At 38.3% G+C, this 23,565-nt stretch overlaps 1 protein-coding gene across 3 annotated transcripts in view; it reads left to right on the forward strand.

Annotated features, from left to right (window-relative positions):
* Positions 1 to 1,249: 1,249 nt before the first annotated feature.
* LOC143877450 (PH, RCC1 and FYVE domains-containing protein 1-like) overlaps positions 1,250 to 23,565 on the forward strand; it is a 45,856-nt gene continuing 23,540 nt past the window's right edge. For all 3 annotated transcript variants that reach the window (XR_013250626.1, XR_013250627.1, XM_077379491.1), the window contains exons 1-2: positions 1,250 to 1,970; positions 21,543 to 21,629. Coding sequence is in view for 1 of the 3 variants with exons in the window: in XM_077379491.1 (XP_077235606.1) it covers positions 1,923 to 1,970; positions 21,543 to 21,629 (135 nt within the window). In the remaining 2 variants the exon portion in view is untranslated. The remainder of the gene's footprint in view (positions 1,971 to 21,542; positions 21,630 to 23,565) is intronic.

A 23,565-nucleotide genomic window follows, 5' to 3' on the forward strand; every position in this document is an offset into this window, starting at 1 on the left:
ATAAATTATATGGTTCGTGTGGACCATATGTAATCAAGGTAGGGTGGAAAAGGGGCGACCAAGCTATTGCCTGTCTACTAAGAGGCCCCCACCTTTGGCTCCTTCTCCCTTCCTTACGGCCCTACCCTTAACCCTCTTTGTTTTTTTTTCCCCTTCGAGTCCCCATACAAACACCTTTTCATCATGCAAGCACCCTTTCATTGTCAAAATCATGATCCAACTCCCTACGCAGTCTTTCACTAGCTATCATTATTCTTATTGTTCCTACACTCCAAACAATGTGTAATAGAACACTTGCTTTCAGTTTAATTTTTTAGGTTAATTATGACCTTATATTTTTTTTTTCAAGAAAGGCCATTGATTCGATCAAGACTCTGGAAAAAAGCAATTTGCCTACTCTGATAGGTTGATTTCCATAAGATGACCCTAATATCCTCCTAACTATATACAAAGCAGTGGTTAGAGGGATAGGATAATCCTATAGGCTCTGTTCACTTGCGTTGCCGGGAAAGCAAATCCTTGGAAAACAACCTATTTTTTCCTTGACAAGACAGAATTCTATTGTTCACTTGCTTTCCTGAGAAAGTAACAAGCCTAGGTGGAAAATGTCAAATAATGACATGAAAATTGCCAAAAGTGATGTGAAAATGTCTCTTTTCTCACAAGTGTGGGAAACCAAATCCCACTATTTTGGTTGGATTTGCTTTCCAGGAAAAACTAGTGAAAAAAGGTGGGGAAGCAGTTTCTCGGGAAATCTTTTCCTGCACAGTTTCTGCGCACGTGAACAGGCGCGGGAAACCTTTTCCTACACAGTTTCCCTGGATTTCTTTTCCTAATGCCACGTCAGAATCCTGGGAAACCTTTTCTTTTCCTATTCCGAGAAAACAAGTGAACAGAGCCTAGATGATTTACGTGTGTAAGCCTATTTAAGTTGCGGCCCAACAAATGAACGGTTTGGATCTAATGAAGTGTGCCCCGTGCTCTAGGAATAATCAATAATCTCTATAGGATGATCTAATGATTCTAAACCCTACATCTGAAGAGATTTGTATAATGTGTCATCCATCAGCAGATCTGAGGCTCAAAATAGTTTTATGGGTATGATTTTTTTTTTCTTTTTTTAGCACGACCTATTTAAGTTATGAACGGTTTGGATCATCCTACAATGTGGGCCCTACTGCATTTTAAAAAAATACGTACAAGTACAAGCTGACACCGTATAAACCCAAAAAAAAAAAAACGCATACTAATGAGGTGACGTAAATATCTCCCAGGCGTTTTCATGTTTCCTCTTTGACTGGTAATTCACAGAGATTTTCCCTCGCCGTTCACCGGGCCCGGTTTTCCAACTTCCGTCCACGTTTAATTTCTCGCCGGAATCCGGTCCGAACCCGGCTCACTCTTTCCGGTCCGGTTCGTTGTCGGAGAACCGCCCTCTGTTACTCTTAAGACTTAACGGCGCTGAACTTTCTTACACACGTCATCTATTTCAGTCGTCGAAGCCTTTCTTTCTTTCTTCCTTCTTATTTTATTTTAATCTGTTTTTCCTCACTGTTGAAAGAAAAGAAAGTTCTAAAGCGAACGAAGCGAAACAGACCACGCTACTCTTCTTGGACTTTTGAATTCCAAGGGTTTTTCTTTTTCTAGGGTCTTGTTTCGCGTTCTTCCAGATTTTATTTACAGGACATTTTCAGATCTGAGAGGCGAATATATTTTTTTCCAGTTGTTCGGAGAGCTCTTTTCTTCTTCTTCTTCGTCTTCTTTGCCTGTTTTTTTGTTTTTGGGTCTATTTGGGGGAGTAGAGAGAGGTTTTTATTGGACTTTAGATTTGATGATAATCCACCGAAAAATTTGTCATCTATGATGACTGGAATTTCAAAAAAATCGATGCGGGTGGTGTTTCGGAAAGATTTTCACATGGAATGGCAGATCTTCTTAGCTACGGGAATGCCGAGCGAGACATCGAGAAGGTGAGATTATGATTAGTTTTCTTTTTCTTTCTTTTCTTTCCCTTTTGTTTCTATTAGATTTTGTGATTATGATATTCCTGTAAATGATTTTTTAATTTTTTAAAATTTTTTTCCTGCTCCTCTGTTTCATTTCATACATTTGCCCTGATTTCTGTATGCTGTTCTTAGGATGTTAACTAGTTATCGATTTTCAGCAATTGTTTAGGATTTTGGTGCAGTTGTTTAAGAGATTAGCGATTAATGTGATCGAGAATTGGTGTGCTTTCTAGAGAAGATATTTCTATTTTATGGTTTTAGGGTTTATTAGTCAATGTGGGTTTTGTTTTATTTTGATCTGTTTTTACCTTTGCAGCAGTGACCATGACCTTTTGCTGTGACTCGAGCCAATGTCTGTTGTCCATCAAAATCTAAGTTGTATGATTTGTTAAAATGGTTACCTTGTAATTGTGGCTCGAGGATGGGTCCATGAGAGGGAAACTCAGACCTCTATAGTTGTCCGACTTGAACATGTGATCGAGCCGGTGACTGATGAACATCGATAGTGAGTGATTACACAGTCGGTTTGGTGCTTAGGGTCGAGGTCAACTTGTTCTACCATATGGCCAATATTGGTACCTTATATATATGTATAGTAAACTAATCTCCGCACTGCCATATGTTGATAATGACACTACTCATTTCGTTTTACACTTTCTGATTAAGATCTTGAGTATTGTGACATATGTGGAAATGTATAAGAGTAATATCTCACATTGCAATCTCTATTTACCTTCTATATGCTGAAAGCGATTGACGTTGTTGTTAGTAACAAATTGTGCGAAATAAGGATGTGACGATAGCTTTTACAATGCATTTGGGGAGATCAAACAGGAAAATGTTTATCCAACATTGACCTACTCAACTAGGCCTTCACCCAAGAGCACCGAATAGAAGACTCCGAAATACTACGAAAGTCAGGGAGGACAGATGCCCCATGAATAATAGTGGAGAAAATTTGATGCTGTAGTGATCCTAGAAGAGCCCTTAAACACTATTATATCTCTCCTTCCAAAGAGAAGCGAGCAAAGCTAAGCTCCATAAGATCCAGCTCCTCAGAGGCCGAGGAGCATAAGCCCATCCCTCAAAAGGTCTATAATATGGCGCGGAAAAAGCCCAACTCACACCATTGAGATTCAAGATAAGCAACCAAATGTCTTTGGCAGACGACAATGGATAAAGATGTGATCCACCGTTTCCTCGACAAAAATATGAACCCAAGGAGCAAAAGCTCTCAAAATCCTTCTTGCCGGAGAGGGAGCAGCAGACAAAGCCAAACAACAATAGAAAGAATGAACTGAAAACGTCGCATCAAGAAATCAGAACTTATCCTCACCAGAGAGAGAAAAAAAAGGAATACTATACGAAGGATAAATTTACCGCTCTACATGTTTGCTACCCAATAAACGGATTTGCTGTATTTCTCTGCTAAAATACCGTCTCTAATTTGAAAAGATTAAGGGATGATATAGAACTCTTACACATGCGTTCGGATGATCGTGTGTGAAAAAGTAACACACGAGCGTTAAATGTACACAATATCTTGTAGAGGAAGCCGACTAAAGTGATAAGAAGCTATAAAATGTCATATCAGACTGACAGTGTGAATCACGACTGTAATATGCCTCATCTAACAATGCTGGGTGTAAGTCCAATGTACGGAAACCCTATAAATATCCTTTCTCTCGAAGAAAGAAGAAACACATAAAAAGAGAGAGTACTAGATTTGTAAAGTTGAAATTTGGGATTTTCGATCCCAAAATGTTCCTGGCTTGATCAACCATTCCTATCAAACCACTTTCTTTTGTGTGTGTGGGTGGGGGGAAGTGGTTTGCTATGAAAGAACCAAATGCTTTTCCTTTGATTTTTTTTCCACTGAACCTAGAGGTGTTGATTCGACGGTTGTGAGCTATTTTTACATTGGGAAGCATTTCAGCTTGATGATTTTATAACCACCCTTTTCCAAAGTTGTTGGGATGTGATTGTGTGAGGTAATTTAGGTTTCTTAAACTTTCAGGAGATATGATAGCTATGTAAGGTATTCAAGAATCCTACTTTCTCAAACTTCTAGGAAATTAGGAAAGTACGGAGGACACCTTGTTTTTATGTAATAAGTTATGTTTCATCACTTCTCTTGTTTAGGGATCATTTTTGAGTGGTAAATAAATATTAGATGATATCATGATGGGCTTATGAGTACCTTTAGAAATAGGGGGCAATGTCCCATATTCATATTTATTTGGAGTTTGATGATTAATACTAGGGGATGGTCATTAACTTCGTGGATCCATAGTTTTCTGATCCCTTTCTATTCAAGGGATCAGAAAACTATATCATGGTTGAGGATTTGGTTAAAAAGGGGAGAACGCCCTTGTTTCCATGATAGGAGAAAAGCAAGACTCATGTCTAGCTAGCCTATGCTCCATATGTGTTTTGAAGTTAAAGAAGGCAAGAGGCCTTTAGTGCTTTTGGTCTGGCTGGAGCGTTTGTGAGCGAGAGTGGAATGATTAGATTTGGTACAAACATGGTGAGGATGACTCTTTGCAGATCTCATTGGTTTAGAGTGGAGGTCTGTGCAATCACAGAAGGCCTGAAAATCTTCCTGTATTCTTTCTCTAGTCATCTTGTTGTAGAAGTCTAGGTGAAGGTATTTTTTAATTCCATTTTGATGGCGAGTCTGAAGGCTGATCATATCTTGCTACAAAAATTTGTATGTGTTTGATGGATGACATGTTTTAGGATTTAATTCCAAATCATCTTTCATATCCATGAGGGAAATGAGATGATGTATATATATTCTAAAAAAATGAGATGATGGAATTTTTGGAGAGAGCTTTCTTTTCATCCGATGTATCATAAGCATTGAATCCCTTTTTACTCATTTTCTGTTATCAATAAATCTTTAATATTGGTACAAAATGCAGGATTTTTAACATTTAGAGGGATGCAAACTCCCTTGTGGATGGTTCCTTAAAGTTAGGGTGTGTGTGTGTGTGAGAGAGAGAGATTCCTTTTCATCTACTGTATCACAAACATTGAATCCCATTTTACTTGTCTCTTATCAATAAATCTTTAATAATCGTAAAATATCATGCACGGACTTTTTTATGTTTAGAGTTGCTAATGGTTGTGTAGTAGGACAACAAACAAAGGAATAAGAGAGGAATAAAAGGGAGGAAATGCAAGAGAAGAGAATCATGAGATGAGCTTGTATCACCACCCTCAATCACGTTTCAGCATTTATATACTAAAAAATGCAATGGAAAAAATGTCCCTACACTGAACATATTCCAATACTCACTCTCAAGTTGGGGAACATGTATCATATAATCCCAGCTTGGTACAGATAGTATCGACACACCCTCAACTCAGTGACCTAGTAAACAATTCAGCTAGCTGATGCTTTGACTTTACAAATGTAGTAGATAGTTAGATACGTCTCCACTCATAATCTTCTCTCGCACGCCATGTGAGTCTATTTCAATGTGCTTAGTACGTTCATTAAATATTGGATAGTAGGCTACATGCACAACAACTTAGTTGTCACAAAATAATTGCATAGGTAACTTCACTTGAAATCCCGACTCATGACGTAAATTCTTTAACCAAGTCAACTCACATGTAGTATGAGCCATAGCCCAATATTCTGCTTGTGGACTTGAACGAGCTACCACACTTTGTTTCTACTCCTTGTCACTAGGTTGCCACTGAGAAAGGTGAGCACACCCAATCAACATCAGTATACCCAGTGACCTATAAATTCCCATTAGCCTTATGCAACTGTTAAAGTATAAACGATTAAATAAGGTCATCTCCAACAGCTTAAGCTTTTGGAGAAATTGGTAGTTCCACGTGGTATCAGAGCAAAGGTCCTCGGTTCAAAACTCCTTGATAGTAAAAAAATCCACATGCAATGGCCAAACCCAAAAAAGAAGGGTGATACAGGACAATACCTAATTTAGGGAAAATCCTACACTCCTAGTCGGATTAAGACTTTAGGACAATTTAGGGCCTACGTGGAAAACTAAAATAACACTTAACAACTAACCTAGGGCTGAATTAACGCCTAATTAATCTATGGTCAACAGCAATAATGAGGCCTAAATTGCATAAATAATTGTAAAGATCATAATTAGGCATGAACTAGACCTTACACAAATCAATCAAAGCGATAAAGATGCGTTAAGATGAATTGATAATAGAAGGATTAGGTTCGAAACTAGGCCTACGCATGCGACCAATTAAAAAAACTAAAAGATAATTTAAGACATATCAATTAGATGCAACAGAAGCATGAGAAATTAATAATAATCAATGAAGAAAATAAAAGAATGTCCAGCAGCACGAATTGGGTCAAAGCAATTCAGATTTATGCCGTAGGAGTATTTTTGTAATTTCTGCAAGTCTGGAAATTGAAGGAAACCGCTGTCCAGATCTTAGGTAAGGGTTTAGGTGGGTAAAAGAAAGGTAATTCTAGAGTTTAGGTTCTGATTTGATGGTAAGTTTAAGTTATGGATCTTTAAAAAGGGTTTTCGGGCTTGAAAAGAGTAAAATTTACAATAGGGTTCAAAAAGGTTTTTAAGTTGAGATTTTTGTGAGTTTAAGGTGAGGTTTAATCGCTAAAAGAATCTCTCAAAATCTCAAAACAAGATTTTGAAGAACAAGGGAGATCAATGGATTTTGGGTTTTTCTAGTTTTAGGTGCATCGACCCGACCTGAAAATGGCATGGGTCGGGTTTAGAAATCACGGGTCTTGGGTAGGGTCTGGTTTTAGTTTAAAAACCCAGCTCAATCTTGGGTAGGGTCGGGTTTAAAGAAAAAAAACCCGAAACCTGACCCGACTTATGTAGGTGTACGATGATATTTTTAATTATCTCTTGAATACAATAGCAAATTATATTTCAATATAATGATATAATTGTTTTCATTGAGGTGATCATGTTTGTGATGTGGAAATATACTTTTCTTCTTAAACACTTGATTACATAAATTTAGAGATTTTTGGTGTGACGATTTGTTTTTTTTTTCTACAATGCATCAATGTAAAAAAACCCGACCCAAGAATTATCATGGGTAGGGCCGGGTTTGGGAATCGTGGGTTTTCCAGAAGAAACCCAACCCGACCCGGGATATTTCTCGGGTATCGTAGGGTTCTTCAAAACCCGACCCGTCCGACCCGAGTTGCACCCCTAGTTTTAGGGTTCAAGAACAAAAAAAATAGAAGATATGATTTACTAACCTTGTTTGTGCTGATTTGATTGAAGAAATAGAAGAGAATATATGAGAGGAGACGAGAGAAGATGGTTTCAAACCATAAGAAGAAGCCCAATTTCTGGCTTCAAGCAAAACATCAATTCTAGTCAATATTCAAAAAGTCCCTTACATTGCTTTGATAAGATGTATTTATAAGAAAAGAAACCATAGAAGATAACTTGAAGCCTAAGCAACTAATCTCAACCATTCATCTAATCCAAATAAACTAAATAAAGTTAAAACTTACGTAAAATAGTAATCCTGTAATAGACCTATACAACTTCCTAAAAACCAATGAAGTACGGGTAAGGGTTCGACACGATACGGGTACGCGGATACATGATTTAAAAAAAAGAGAGGATACGGGTACGTTGGGGGTACGCTGAAATATATTATTGTAAGAATACCAACTTATCCAAAAGCTTAAGCTGTTGGAGAAAGGCGTTGTTTATCTTTTATACTTTAACCCCCCCCCCCCCCCCCCCCCCCGCGTGCGCACGTGTGGCCCACTTGGCAAACACGTGGCATGTGTGGTCCCACTTTGGGCCGACCATCGCATGTGGATTTTTGCTATCCCGGAGGTTTTAACTCGAGACCTTTGGCTCTGATACCATGTTAACTTACCAACTTCTCATAAAGCTTAAGCTGTTGGTGAAAGGCGTTGTTTATCTTTTATACTTTAACAAATATATTTTTATATTTTATTATATATTTATAAAAATAAACAAAATTAAATAGGGAAAATGACCTAAAAAAGCTCTTTTTTGGACTATTATTTAAAAAGCAGTGGAGAGTTTAAAATGACCAAAGTGAAGTGCTTTCACTGTTCACAGATTTTTTTGAGACAAAATTGCCCCTCCTTCCTATCTACATGTCAGAAGCCTTTTGAGAGAGAGAAAAGTATTATTTATCCTTTTTTCACATCTGTTTTAGACGTGACTTCTACCTACCACCAAAGCTTTCTTATTCTTCTTTTTCAACAACACTTTTTCCTCCTTTTTTTTTTTGAAATGGTAATATTATAAATGAAAAAAAAACAGGAGACCGAGATGGAACTCTCACATTTACAATAGAAAACGACAAAAGAGACGAAATATACAATCAACGGCATACCACTCCTCAAGGAGGAAGGTGGTCAAACCACCTAATAGGACCACCAGATACACCACGCTTGGCAAGCGCATCCGCCTTATCATTTGCCGATCTTCTGACATGTTGATATCCGATAAAAGACCCCGAAGTTATATCACCAATCTCATCAAACATGGAAAGAAATCTCCACGGAGGAGCCGACCCACCTTTCAGCCAACGAATCACATTTAGCGAATCTCCTTCAATAATGGTCTGATCCAACAGACTTCTATCAATATGCAAAATGCCAAAATGCGCAGCCCTCACTTCAGCTTCAGATGCATCACAGACACCTATAGAGCCATAATATGCCCACACTACTCCCCCCTCTTCGTTATGACATACTCCTCCCACCCCAACCGGACCCGGATTGCCGAAGCTCGCTCCATCAAAATTAACCTAAGCATATTTTGAGGAGGCGACTCCCACCTTTGTGAGACAAGAGCTCTCCGATCAACACTAAAACAAACCTCCCTCCAACCTTCCCAAAGATCATAAGCCGATACAAACCGGAAAGAAGGAAGGCATCTCACCTAAGATATAACCAAAGTGATAATCTTCAAGTAGATCCAATGAGGGTTCTTAGCTTTCCCCTCAAATATCTTAGAATTCCTCTCCTTCCAAATAGACCACCACGTAGCAGGTAAACAAAAATTCCACAAAGTTTTCCCTTTTTCCTTCCAAGGAACCCCTCCCCATTGATGCAATAGCGACATAATAGACTTTGGAAAAACCCAACAAATACCAAATCTCATGAAAATGAACCGCCAAATGAGCCGAGCAAAAGAACAATGTATAAACAAATGATCCACAGATTCCCCATCTTGCAGGCATAGGGGGCAATGATCGATAAGCCACATACCACGGTTTCTCAGAAAATTGATAGTTTGTATTCTATCACGACTAACAGCCCAACCAAAGATACAAACTCTAGGTGGGCAATGAAATTTCCATACCTTTGCCGAATATGAAGGGTTAGAAATGGGCAATAAACTCTTATAGAAAGATTTGACCGAGAAAGACTCAGAAGGTTCCTCAGTCCAAAGCCTTTTATCCTCTCCATTCCTCTTAATATAACATCCCTCAAGAAGGACCCGCAGGCTAGAGGCCAATTCCACATCCCACTCAAAAAAAGATCTTCTAAACCTCGGATTCCACACAAGGACACCGTCATTCCGCTCGAAGCAATCGCAAACAAAGGCCTCCCTATTAGAAGCTATGCTAAATAATCTCGGGAATCTACATTTAAAGGACACATCCCTACAACACTTTTTCCTTCTACCACCATTAAAGCTACGTTTGGAGTTTGGAAGCTAGGTAAATCTGTGTAGGTAAATTGTGTATGTAGTTTTGTATATTGTGTATGTAGTTTTGTAGAGTGTGTAGTTTTGTGGTTTGTTTTTTGTAGAGTGTTTGTAGTTTTGATTTATGTTATAGTACTCAATCCTGAAACATGTGTTAAAGTCAATCGTTAAATGCTATTAATGTTGTTACAATGTCGTTCATTGGATTGGATTCCATCCTTTAATAGTCTTTGAGGATTGTTGGAATAGTGGTAGATAACTGTGTTAGTAGTTGTTTCCACACTGGTTCGGGGTTGTTCGAATGTTATTGTTGGATTGGATTGGATTGGGTTGGAATGGATTGGAATGTGTCATTGGATTTGATTGGATTGTGTCATTGGATTGGATTGGATTAGATTGGATTGGATTGTGTCATTGGATTGGATTTGATTGAATTGGATTGGATTGTATCATTGGATTGGATTTGAGCTACTTTAATAGTGGCGATGAAACTGTGTGTGTAGGGTATTTATATAGAGGTGTCAACACTGTCAATACCGGTTAATGTTTCAAACTTTCTTGTTGAAATTGGTTCAGGGTTGTCAAAATTTTGTTCAAACTCGTTGGATTATATCTAATTCATATAGAGTGATTGGATTGGATTCCATCTACTCCACTAGTGGTTGAGGATTGTTGAAATAGTTCTATAATTACTGGTTCAAATGGTATCAATAGTGGTTGGAACACTGCGAGTAGTCATTAGTGTGCAGAAGGAGTTGTCGAAACTCTTCCCACACTGGTTGTCCAAATTTGTTCATTCGATTGGATTGGATTGGATTCCATCCACTCCACTAGTGGTTGTGGATTGTTGGAATGGTGGTTGAAGCTGTGTAATTAGTGGTTGAAATAGTATCTATTGTGGTTGCAACATTGTCAATATTGCTTAATGTCATTTAGGAGTTGTGCTGTTCCCGCACTGGTGTAGGGTTGTCCAAATTTTTTTAATTGATTGGATTCCATCTACTTTATATTGAGTGATTGGATTGGATTCCATCAACTAGTGGTTGATGATTGTTTGAACAGTGGTTGAAGCTGTGTAATTACTGGTTGAAATGATATCAATACTGGTTGCAACATTGTGAATAGTGCTCAATGTCATTAAGGAGTTGTGCAAACTCCGTCCCGCAGTGGTGTAGGGTTGTCGAAATTTGTTCATTGGATTGGATTGATTCCATCCACTCCACTAGTGGTTGAGGATTGTTGGAATGGTGGTTGAAGCTGTGTAATTACTGGTTGAAATGGTATCAATAGTGGTTGCAACATTGTGAATAGTGCTCAATGTCATTAAGGAGTTGTGAAAACTCTGTCCCGCACTGGTGTAGGGTTGTCCAAATTTGTTCATTGGATTGGATTGGATTCCATCTACTTCATGTTCACTCACTAATTGGATTTGATTCCATTTACTCCGCTAGTGGTTGATGATTATTGGAACAGTGGTTGACGCTGTGTAATTACTGGTTGAAATTATCTCAATAGTGGTTGCAACATTGAGAATGGTGCTCAATGTCATTAAGGAGTTGTGAAAACTCTGTCCCGCACTGGTGTAGGGTTGTCCAATTTTGTTCATTGGATTGGATTCCATCTACTTCATGTTTACTCACTGATTGGATTGGATTCCATTTACTCCGCTAGTGGTTGATGATTATTGGAACATTGGTTGAAGCTGTGTAATTACTGAAATGATATCCATAGTGGTTGCAACACTGTCAGTAGTGTTTAATGTGTTAGTAGTTGTTTTCTAGTTCTAGAGTGGTGGTTTAAAGTGAGTTTTCATCCTACAGGGACTGCGCAAATGGTGGGGGCAGAGGCTTCCTTTATTTTACATGTTGATGGTTACTTGAAGGATACCGGTGTCATTCAAATATGGGAGGGGGGGGGGGGGGAGATGTGTTTAATTGTGAATCGCGAATTAAATTTCATACAATTTCAGTCGGTAATACACCAAAGAATTGGGACGAAGGCAACCGACGTTTTGTTATCTTTAAAATGTCGATATGTTGTAGATCCATATCAAATTGTTTTATATGAAATCCGTAATGATAGTGACCTACAACTTATGATGAGGCTCTTTGACAATGCTGCTTCAATTCGTTGAGCTTATAAATAACGAAAGAGTATAGAGTTGGAGGAACAAGAAAGTGCAAAACAGTAGCAACAAGACATGCTTCACAGTCGCCTCCACCGATTCTTTGTCCTCCCTATCTAAATCCGTATTGATTACATCCAAAATCTCATCCAACGTAGCTGAATGGCCACTAAATCTATGCTACATCCCTTACTTCAAACAACACTATCACACCATCTATTCGAAAGGCCCTACGTTCAACGTACCAAAATGGTCGTAACTTTTTTGTGCAGTTCAACCCCTTCTAGATTCATCAGATTTCCAAATGGGCTTCCCTTTATTAAATCTTTATGCTCTTCCCTAACTATTAAGGACTGCATGCAATCATGGAATTTGGAAAGACAACATCTAGACCAAATATAGGGTGCCTGCACACATAAATGCATTATCGTAAAAGCGTACATAGATTTCAAGCACTACTTCAAATCATATACGGGTAGAAGTCATAATCACTAACCATGATGTCAGCCTAGCCTTAATTACTCCGCCCTTCCCTGCAGAAGCAAAACCATTTTAAAACCACTACTGAAATTAAACCACTATAAAACAATAGGTACAGAGTACAACCACTATTTCAACCTATTTCAGCAAATAAAACAGATTTGAAGCACTAATTCAAATCATACTATAAACAGCGGGAACTTTGAACCATAACAGATTTTAACAAAAATACACTATCAACAAACACTATTTCAACCCAGTTTAACCACTACAAGAGATTTCAACCACTGCTAAAACAGATTTCAACCAACTTCAACAAAAATTCAATAAAAAATTCAAACACTTTTCAAACAATAACTATAGATTTCAAACACTATTTCATCCCATTTGAACCAGTAAAATAGATTCCACACCAATTTTAAAAACTAAAACAGCTTTCAACCACTATATGTATATGAACCACTTCAATAGATTTCAACCAATATCTCAACTCATTTTAACCACTATAATACACTTCAACCAATATCTGAACTCATTTCAAGCACTTGAACAGATTTCAACCAATATCTAAACTCATTTGAAGCACTTAAACAGATTTCAACTAATATCTCAGCTCATTTCAACCACTTGGAATGATTTCAACCAATTCAACAAAAATTCAACTGAAATTTCAATCAATTTTTAAACAATAACTGCATATTTCAAACACTATTTCATCCCATTTGACCCAGTAGAATAGATTCCATACCAATTTCAAAAACTAAAACAAATTTCAACCCCTAAACATATTTCAACCAATATCTCAACAAATTACAAGCACTATTATCAACCAATTTCAACAACTACATCAACCACTATATGAAATAGTTAAACACATTTCAACCAATATCTCAACAAATTTCAAGCACTACAATACACTTCAACCACTAAATCAACCCATTTCAACAACTAAAACAAAATTCAAGCAGCACTTCAACACATTCAAACCACTAGAATAGATTCCAACTAAGTTCAACAACAATGCAACCAAAATTTCAGAATTCAACACATTCCAACCACTATTTCAACAAATTCCAACCACTACAACCTATTTCAACCACTTATTGAACCCATTTCAACTACCAAAAAAGTTATCAACAACTATCCTAACCAATTTCAACAACTATATCAACTACTATATGAAGCACTTAAACATATTTCAACCAATATCTCAACTCATTTCAACCACTGCAATACACTCCAACCCATTTCAACCCATTTCAACAAGTAAAACAAAATTCAACCTGTATTTCAACACATTCCAACCATTACAACAGATAGAAACCACTGCTAAAACAGATTCCAACCAACTTCAACAACAATTCAACCTAAATTTCAAACAGAATAACTACAAATTTTAAACAGTATTTCCTCCCATTTCAACCAACCTTAGTTATCAATTCCGTTCCGTTCCGGTCGGAACGCATCCGAATTCCGGTCCGTTCCGGTCGGAATTCGGGCCGGAATGGGCGAAACCCCCTATTCCGGCTGGAATGGGGTTGGAAAGTTGGAAAAAATAAAAAAAATTCAAAAAAAAAAATCCAAAAAATTACAGAAATGCCCTTATGGCTGTTGGGGATTGTATTTTACATATTTACCCTCGTTTTATTACCGTGGGGGACTGTTTGGAGGGCTATTTTCGTCTTTTTGCAAAAAATTCGAAAAAAATTCCCAAAAATTCCCCTCGCTGGAGTGGAACAAAAATTCCCAAAAATTCACCATACCCACTGGATTTTTTTTCATATTTTTAACTATTTTCTTTTAAAAAAAATTCCCTTCGCCGGAGTGGAACGAAAAGTTTCGAACGAAACGCCGAACGAAACGTCCGAAACACCGAAACGTTCCGTTCCAATAGCCAAAACGGAACGGCGACCGCAACGGAATTTATAACTAAGCAACCAACATAACAAAATATTCCAACCACTACATAAGAAATCAACAAGCATTTCAACCAACATAAGTAAATACAACTACTATTTCATCAAATTTCAACTTCTACAACAGATTTCAGCCAGCAAGTCCTCACCATAGAGAAAAACCCTAGGAATAGTACTTGAACATGGATTTCAAAACCCAAAGGGACCCAAACCCAAATGACTCCAAATAATGATTGAAACCCTAACAAAATCCTAAATAATGGTTGAAATTGGTTTGCCAAAACCCTGAAAAATTGCAAAACTTAAAACGAAGGGCCAATGAAAGATGAGAAAAGACAACAAGCACTGGGTTTTCAATCTCTCACCTTTGCAAAAGCCATTGAAGAAATCTGTTTTGCATTTCTTAAATATTTCAAAAAAAAAAAAAAACTATGAGCAGAGGAGAATAATACCTACTTCAACTTCCTTCAACTTTGAAAAGACGTGATTGGGGCTCACCGGCATGCAAAAACGGCCGGACGGACGAAGGATTCAACGGTGTCAAAAAATGAGGGAGTGAAGGATTCAACGGCGTTACAAAACGCCCTTTTCTTCTCCGTTGATTGGGTTCACCGGGGAGCGATTTCGGTCTCCGTCGGAGGGAGGGAAAACGAACGGCGATGGGGATGGGGTTTTGCTATCCGTCGGAGGGAAGGGGGAGAAAGAGAGAGAAGTATTTTTTCAAAGTAAAAAAGTAAAAAAATGAAAAAGGCACTTATTTGTTTTATTCTAATTTGGAGAAGGGCAAAATGGTTCGAAAAAAACCTGTGAACAGTGAAAGCACTTCACTTTGGTCATTTTCAACTCTCCACTGCTTCAGCGTCAATAGTCCAAAAAAGAGCTTTTTTTAGGTCATTTACCCAATTAAATATTTTTTTAAAGAATTCAAACAATTTAATTGGAGAGCAATCAAATAACAATAACATCACCAAAATCTAATATTACTTCACTAAAATCTAATATTACTTCTAAGTTGTTGGGTTTAAAATTACGGGATATATATTATAGATATTTTGATATATTCCCCCCCTTTTGTTAATAAGGACAACCCCTATTGTAAATCTGTAATTTCCGATTTCATTCGAACATGATGCGCACCTGATACGTACCAAAATCCCCAAACCGGATTTTCATTTTGTTTGCTGTTTGGGTGCGTACCCGGTACGCACCCAAAGAGTAGTACCCAAGAGCACCCGCACCCAATACGCACCCGACACGGGTGCGTGGGCCTCCGGAGAGTACCCGTGCTTCTTAGCTAAAAACACTCATAACTTGCTCAAATCACATCCAAATCATGTGATCTTGGATTCATTAGATAGGTAATTGAAAAACCTTTCTAATAATACCAAAAACACGTCAAACGGATGAGATTTGATGCCTAAAAAGTAGGCTATAAATAAAATGACGAAAATAGAAAATAAATAATAAAAAAAGACACCCATGTCTGTGGCCCATGCTAGAGTCTCCACCATCAGTCTCGTCCACGTCTGCGCTTGTCATAGTTTTAAATTTCACCCGAAATCCAAAATTTCGGCTTCGGTTTAGACCGAATCCGAAATTACATTGAATGGGATTTTTACATGATTTCCCCGAATTTCCCTGAAATTTCTCCGAAATCCGAAATTTCAATCGAAATTTTGTTTTTCACCCTTAGTTGAAATCCAATTTCAACCGAAATTTCATTTTTCACCCTTGTTTACAAAATTTCTACCGAAATGTAAAGATTTTCATTGAAATTACCGAAATTTCCACCAAAATTTTGTACTTTTCGGTGGAAATTTTAAGGAACCGAAATTTTTGTCAATTTTTTACATGATTTCTGCCGAAATTTCCACCGAAACCGAAATATTTCGGTTTCCGTTGTGGCCGAAACCGACACCGAAACAGACATTTAAAACCTTGGCGCTTATAAACATTGAATCCACGCCCGTTGTTGATGTCCCCATCAAGGGGCCACATGTGACACGTGTTGGCCAGCCCTAAAAGATGGGGCCACACGTGAGGCGGAGTGTTAAAGTATCAAAGATTAAATAACGTCATCTTCAACAGCTTAAGCTTTTGGAGAAATTGGTAGTTCCATTGATACCATTTGTTGGGACCCGGGTAGAATTCACCCTTAAAAGCTAGCCATTAAGGGGATGGTGCCCATTCCCTTATAACCCATCCACATCCATTTCATCTTTCTGATGTGGGATATATGCTTTTGCGTGGAACCCCAACAATCTCCTCCTCCACGTGGAAGCAACGTGGACAATCTCGCCCCTCCACGTGGTGACACAAATAGTATCCTACACATTTGATTGAGTTAATTGAAATGGACTAGTAACATAACTATTTGACTCAAGACAAAAAAAGGCACTCTGTGATTCTTACTTAGCTGACAAGCCTGATAATCTAAGGAGGAAAATTGACTCAAAGACAAAACATAAATCTTCAAACTGCATAACAAAGGATGGCCAAGACGGAAGTGCCATTGCAGAGGAGAAAGCGAGGACTGTAAAGCTATATATCTTGGACCACCACCATCAAAGTAATATAGGCCTGGTCAAGAGTTGCATGAAAAGGGCTGAGAAGGGAGAGGAGGAGGACTGTGCGAATGAAGAGAAGGAGGAACAATAGGCCTCTCAAGATGAATTTGGAAAAATGGCGACGATGGGAAAGTCCTTTGGGATTGGGTTTGAGGAAAATGTACAGAAGACAAAGGAGATGTTCTTGGATATTGAGAAGCGGGATGCTATGGCTCCGGCCAAAGGAAGCAGGGAGCTTAAAGCTCTTAAGAAATAGCGGTTCCCCTAGTCGTTTGCTATAAATACTTTTTGGGTGGTTATAGTTTTGCGGTACTGATGTTTGTGTTTTAAAGATTTTCTTTTTGTTTTTAGGGATGATGGCGTAGGTTTTTTATCTATTGAAGAGGTGGGTTGTAAGGATCTGATGATGGGAACTTTTGCCCTTACTGTGAAAGTGGAAGTGAATTGAGATTATTGGAGTTTGCTTGAGACACTCTGGGTCCTTCGCTGCTCGAGGAGTTTCCTCTCTTTAATCGGTTCTCTATTTAGGGTTAAAAAGGCATATGACATGGTTTGTTTATGAGATGTTTTCTTTCTGCTTTGGTGAAAGCTTTTAGCGAGTATTGTTGGGTTCAAGGGGGATGAAATGTACTGATATCCGAGAGGTGCTTGAGAAACCTCAGTTCTTCGCTGCTCGTGATTTCTCTTGCCCGTGGTACTGAAGGAATGAGGATTCCGAAGATCTGATGGTAGGATTTGGTGATGGTGTCAGCCTTGAACATTGATAACAACTGGTTCTCTCTGGGTATTATGGAAATTGTAGCTGTCTGTTCTATTTGGAACTGCAGTGTGGGGCATCAGTTGAAGCTATTATTGATTTTTTGATGTATTTCTCTTTTTTGTTTTGGCCTTTGGAGGGTAATCCAATGGCTGTCACGATATATGTAATGGGCTGGGACTACTTGTCTCCAATCTTTGTACATCTTGATATTTTGAATATAGTTGTCAATTTTAAAAAAAAAGTAATATAGGCCTCCTAATTCATGCCCTCTGTGAACCTGCTTCTCCGTCTTTAAATTAAAAGAGGGATAGAATGTTACAAAACAATTCAAGAGTTTAATAACTTTACTGGTATACATCAAATTAAAAGAAAATTCAAGAACTAATAAAACTGAAGATAAAGACAATGAGGAACTTGGTTGAGCAGTTCTTATAACAGAGACATGAGAGATGGTACCATCGGCAGGGGTGACACATTGAGTGGAAGAGAAGGAATGAATAGTAGAGCACATATTAGACGTACTTAGTCATATGATCAGTCACTCCTCAGTCAATGACCCATGACAAAGTAGCGGTAATACAAATTGGGGGGATACTTGATTGAGCAAGAGTAGCAGTGGAAAATGGATTGGTATCATATTGCGTAACCAAATGAGAACATTCCTCTTGAGAGATAGATATCACATTGGAAGGTTGGAGAGTGATTGGTCCCCAAGAAGATTGAGTAATAGACTAATAGCACCCTCATCACTATACGTGACATGATTGGCAAAACTAGTGGACTTGTCGTTAAGGTCCCAATAAAAATCTATACTGTGGTCATGACTTCTATAATGGCCTCCTCATGACTCAGACACTCAGTTCGTCGACCTCTACCACCATAACCACCTTTACCATGTTCACCATTGCCACCACCAAAACCACTACCTCAGCCACCACAATAAGTAGTCAATAACCTCCCGTAACGGCCTAGGCAGGTCAATCCGCAACAATGTGAATTCCAAAATTGGATATTTGAACGCTGAAGTCTAAAAAGATATCCAATGAAGGTGGAAATTCAAGACTACTGAGAATTTCAGCCCGAACAGGTTCATACTCTAATCTCCAACTAGAGTGGAATCGAGCAACATTAAAATTATCTCCCTAGCGTTGCATCGCTAATACATCTGATGTTATATATATATATATATATATATATATATATATATATATATATATATATATATATATATAGAGAATAGAGTTTCTGAGGTTAACCTCATATAAGCTTATATGAGGTGGCGCCCACTTTGTTTGGATGATCCAAACCATTCATTTGCAAGGCCCCATCATAGATAGGGTGTGTACCAAAAATCTGCTCCATTGGATCATCCTAAGTTCCTAACCCCTCCAAAAGTGGAGGCAAAAATGGGCAGATTTGTGGGCAAAAAGTGTCTATCCATTTTGCCCTCTACTTTTGGATGGGTTAGGATGATCCAATGGAGCTGATTTTTTGTACACACCCTATCTATGATGGGGCCTTTCAAATAAATGCTTTGGATCATCCTAACAATGTGGCCCCTTATGTTTTGTGAGCGCCACCTCATATAAGCTATATGAGGTTAACCTTAGGTACCCTTCTCTCTCTCTCTCTCTCTCTCTCTCTCTCTCTCTCTATATATATATATATATATATATATATATATATATATATATATATATATATATATATATATATATATGAGGAAAGGGTTCCTGCTAACGTTAGCAGGTAAAATGTTAGCGTAAAACCAGGTGGGCCCACATTGTTGGGGGATCCAAAGCATTCATTTGGAAGGCCCTTTCATGGATAGGGTGTCCACAAAAAAATCAGCTCTATTGGATCATCTTAGGGTGTCCATTTGTGGGGTGAAAAAATGGGCAGATTAGTGGACAAACTGTATCTGTCCATTTTCACCCCCACAAATGGACATCCGAAGATGATCGAATGAAGCTGATTTTTGGTACACACCCCATCCATGATGGGGCCTTTCAAATGAATGCTTAAGATCAGCCCAACAATGTGACCCACCCTTGTTTTACGCTGACGCTAGCAGCTAAGCTAGTTGCTAACGTTAGCAGGAACCCTTTCCTTAATATATAGAGAAAAAAATAGATTTCTTTTCTTTTTCTGTGAGAATTACATGTCAGCATTAATATTTACATCTACTGCCCTTCAAAATTATCCTTCAATGACCTGACCGTCATTTACAACTATCTACCTACTATATATAGCAGAAGAGAAAATCGGCAAATAAAATTGCAGCGGCATCCTTGCTTCCCTTTTAAAGCTTACAGCTGTCCACATCTCTCTGATACGTGTTCTCTGATCCCCCCCTCTCTCTCTCTCTCTCTCTCTCTCTCTCTCTCTACCCTTCAACGAAAACCCCCTCTTTTGAAGCCCTTCACTCGCTCTTCCTTTGTCCTCCTCATTGTTGAATAATACTCTTTCAGATTCTTCTCTGTTGTAAACTAAAAAACTGCTGAGACAACTGATATATTCGGTAATGCTTTTGAACCCATAATACATGTTCCCAAACTTGTTTAATATGCATCAGTTATCAACAAAAACAAGGCTACTACTGATTTTTGGCTGCATACTATTATTCAACTATGATTTAATTTGAGCATTTTCTTAAATCTACTCTGAAAAAATGGATGCATTAAATTATTCCAAAAAAAATAAAAAATGGATGCATTGACCGAAGGGTTGTCTTTGTAAGTTACTTCACTTTTCCTTTTGTTGCAAGGGAAACCTCTGCAGACTTGCCCCAGTGAACATAGTTACTACCATTAAGTTTAATCGAAGTAACCTGGACATTGAGATAATTAGGATAAATTAACAATCCAAACTTGGCCAAACCAATAAACACCTGTGAAGCGACTACGACAACGGTTTCCAAAAAAATAAAAAAAATAAAAAAAATACAGTAACAACCAACCAGTCATGGTGAAGAATTGTCCACACGGTAATCGACACACCGCTCCGGAAAAAACTGTCCACATACAGCAACATAGGCGCATCAACACGCGAAAAATGACAGCACCAACTGATGACGAAACTACATTTGCAATTGCAAAATGCCGCCACGAGCAACATCGTCATAGCAGCTCTAACACATTACACAAACATCCCATCTATTTTTTATTGACTAAAGGACTCACGTGATACTTGCAACCTCTCACAACTCTTGTGGTGTGCACCATGACAAAAAGAAAAAGAAAAAGAAAATAAGCGAGAAGGGAAATAGAGGAGAGGAGAGAGAACAAAGAAAGAAGGATCATACCCTAGAAATTATGGCTCTGGTACCATGTTAATGGTTGTGTATTATAACAATAAACAAAAAGAACGGAAGAAAAGGGAAGAAAGTAGGTAGAAGAGAATTGTGAGGTGAGAAAGTATCAATACCCCCACTCACAGTCTTATTTATATATTAAAAATGTGATGGACAGAAATGTCCCAATGCTATGAACATATTGCAACACGAGGAAGGTGAACTTCATTGCTGATGGTTTCTTAAAGTTAGGGTGGGTGTTTTCAACTCAGTTTTCGAGAATGGTTCTCAGTTCTTACCTTTTTATGTGATTGATGTCATTGGTTTGTGCACATTTTGATTTGCTGAATGGGTTTCTCAGCTGATTAATACAAGGGATTTGCCAGGGACCATTGCATATGGCATTTCGCGGGGCGGCTGTTGCATGAGAGAGCAGCCACATAGGCTCAGATTTTGTCTTATTCATTTAATTCATCTGATGTGGCTTCTCTTTCGTGCAGCAGCTGCCCCCGTGAAATGCCTTATGTTATGGTCGCTAGCTAATCCCTTAATACAAGAAGCCATTTATTTAATGTTGACGGCCCTCTTAGTTCAATAAAACTTAAAATATATGGATTGCTGAGGCCTGTGGTCATGCTTATTGAGTACTTCGTTTGTTCACCAAACTTTGTTCTTCTATTTTAATTGCTTCTTGTGTTTCTTTTCAAGGCTCTAATTGCTTTGAAGAAAGGCAGTCAACTGCTCAAGTATGGTCGTAAAGGGAAGCCAAAGTTTTACCCATTCAGACTTTCAAATGTGAGTATGCTACTTGTCTATTTTCTTTGAGGACATTCGCTTTATTGTAATTATTATCCATTAATTGCATTTCCTTTCTTTGAATAATCTGGAATAGATGAATTGACTCCTTAGATATTATTACTTTTATTCATATGAGTACTCTGTTACATGAGAACGGGTCGAGTTATTGAAATTTGATATTTTTGGTAGAATTAAGTCTCTTCCAAGCTGTAAATCTCTTCCCCAATATTCAAGTCTATCACACTCATCGCTAATCAGATTCTAGATTGTTGTTTAATTTGCACAATGTTTTAGGACTCGGTATATCATGTAGCTCATTCGGACGGTGGTCTACAGCAGAGCCTTGAGATTTCATGTTTAATCTCAGCTTACCTCTCAATAAATGTGTGTGTGTGTGTGTGGAGAGAGAGAGAGAGAGAGAGAGAGAGAGAGAGAGAGAGAGAGAGAGAGAGAGAGAGAGAGAGAGAGAGAGAGGAGAGAGACTCGTTTAGGAGATGATATCTACTCTCCATTGGTTTGATAATGACACTCCTCTCTTTACTTCACACTTGTCTTATTAGCTGTTAATAGAACAGCCTCTGAAAGCCAGTTTGGAAAGGATAAAAAATGAAGAGGAATGCCATTATCACAACAAGGGTCTGGATATATTATATTTCTAAAACTGGGATTTGCTAGCGTCCATCACAAAAGGCATTTCGCGGATGGTCTGTTGCATGTGAGAGCAGCCACCTCGTGAATGAAGACAAAATCTGCTGAAAAGTGAGCTTATGTGGCTGCTCAGCCTGCTCTCACATGCAACAGACCATCCACGAAATGCCTTTTGCGATTGACGCTAGCAAATCCCATCTATACTATATATTAACCATATTTCTTTCCATGAAACATTTTTATTGGAAAACGTTTTCCTCTATAATTTCATTTAGTATATATTAAAACAATACCCACAATGGGTGGGGCCCACCATTTAACACCTCATATTATTTATGTGGTGGCCCACCATCTCCACCCAAACCCAGGCATATGGTGGTACCCACCATTTTACACCTCGTGTTAATAGGGTGGTACCCCTGATTTTACACCTTGTGTTATTGATGGGATGGGGCCCACCATCTGTATCCAAACCCATGTACGAGATGGGGCCTACCAGGCTACCATTTTGCACCTCGGGTTTTTTGATGGGGTGGGGCTCACCATCTCTACCCAAATCCATGCATAAGGTAGGCCCACCATTTTACCCCTTATTGATGGCGTGGAACCCAACATCTCTACCCATACCTATGCATTAGGGTGGGGCCCACCATTTTCACCTCATGTTTTTATGGGGTTGCCCACCGTTTTAGACTCATGCACGGCATGGGTCCGGAATACTGGTATATGTTTGTGGGTGGTTGGTGTGTGGGTTCTCCAGTCAATTCGTTGTATATTCATAAGAAGTCGACTAATTGTACTTTCAGAGTTAATATATGTTTTCCTTTAGCCTAGTAATATATTCATTGTATCATTCACTAAAAAAATATTCATTGTACTTCAATTTCAATCATTCTGGTCAGGGTTGATTACGTTTTGAGGTCAAAACCTTTCCCCTTGGGTCGATGGGTTCCTTTGCTTAGACATCGATCCAACATGGCTTCAACTGGAGCAACGCAGGCACCAAGACTGTTGATTCTAGAAGAATGCTCAGAGATGAGTGAACTGATGTTTTTTTTTTTTGGGAGCTATGTTGCTCCCATAACATTTCAGATGTGGCTGTTGCATGTTTAAATTATGGGGCATATTTAGCATCCCTTGAGAGTTATATTTGTCACTGATATTAACAATGGCAAAACCATTAAAAAAAAAAATTCAATGGTAAAGTGCAAAAGCCTGTCATCTAAACAAAATAAATCACTCAATGCTAGTTTTCACTTGATTGGTAACATGGCAATCTGCCTGA

The sequence above is a fragment of the Tasmannia lanceolata genome, unplaced genomic scaffold, assembly GCF_043159265.1.
Source record: "Tasmannia lanceolata isolate RefF3 unplaced genomic scaffold, GAP_Taslan_0.1 ptg000005l, whole genome shotgun sequence".
Classification (NCBI taxonomy): Eukaryota; Viridiplantae; Streptophyta; class Magnoliopsida; order Canellales; family Winteraceae; genus Tasmannia; species Tasmannia lanceolata.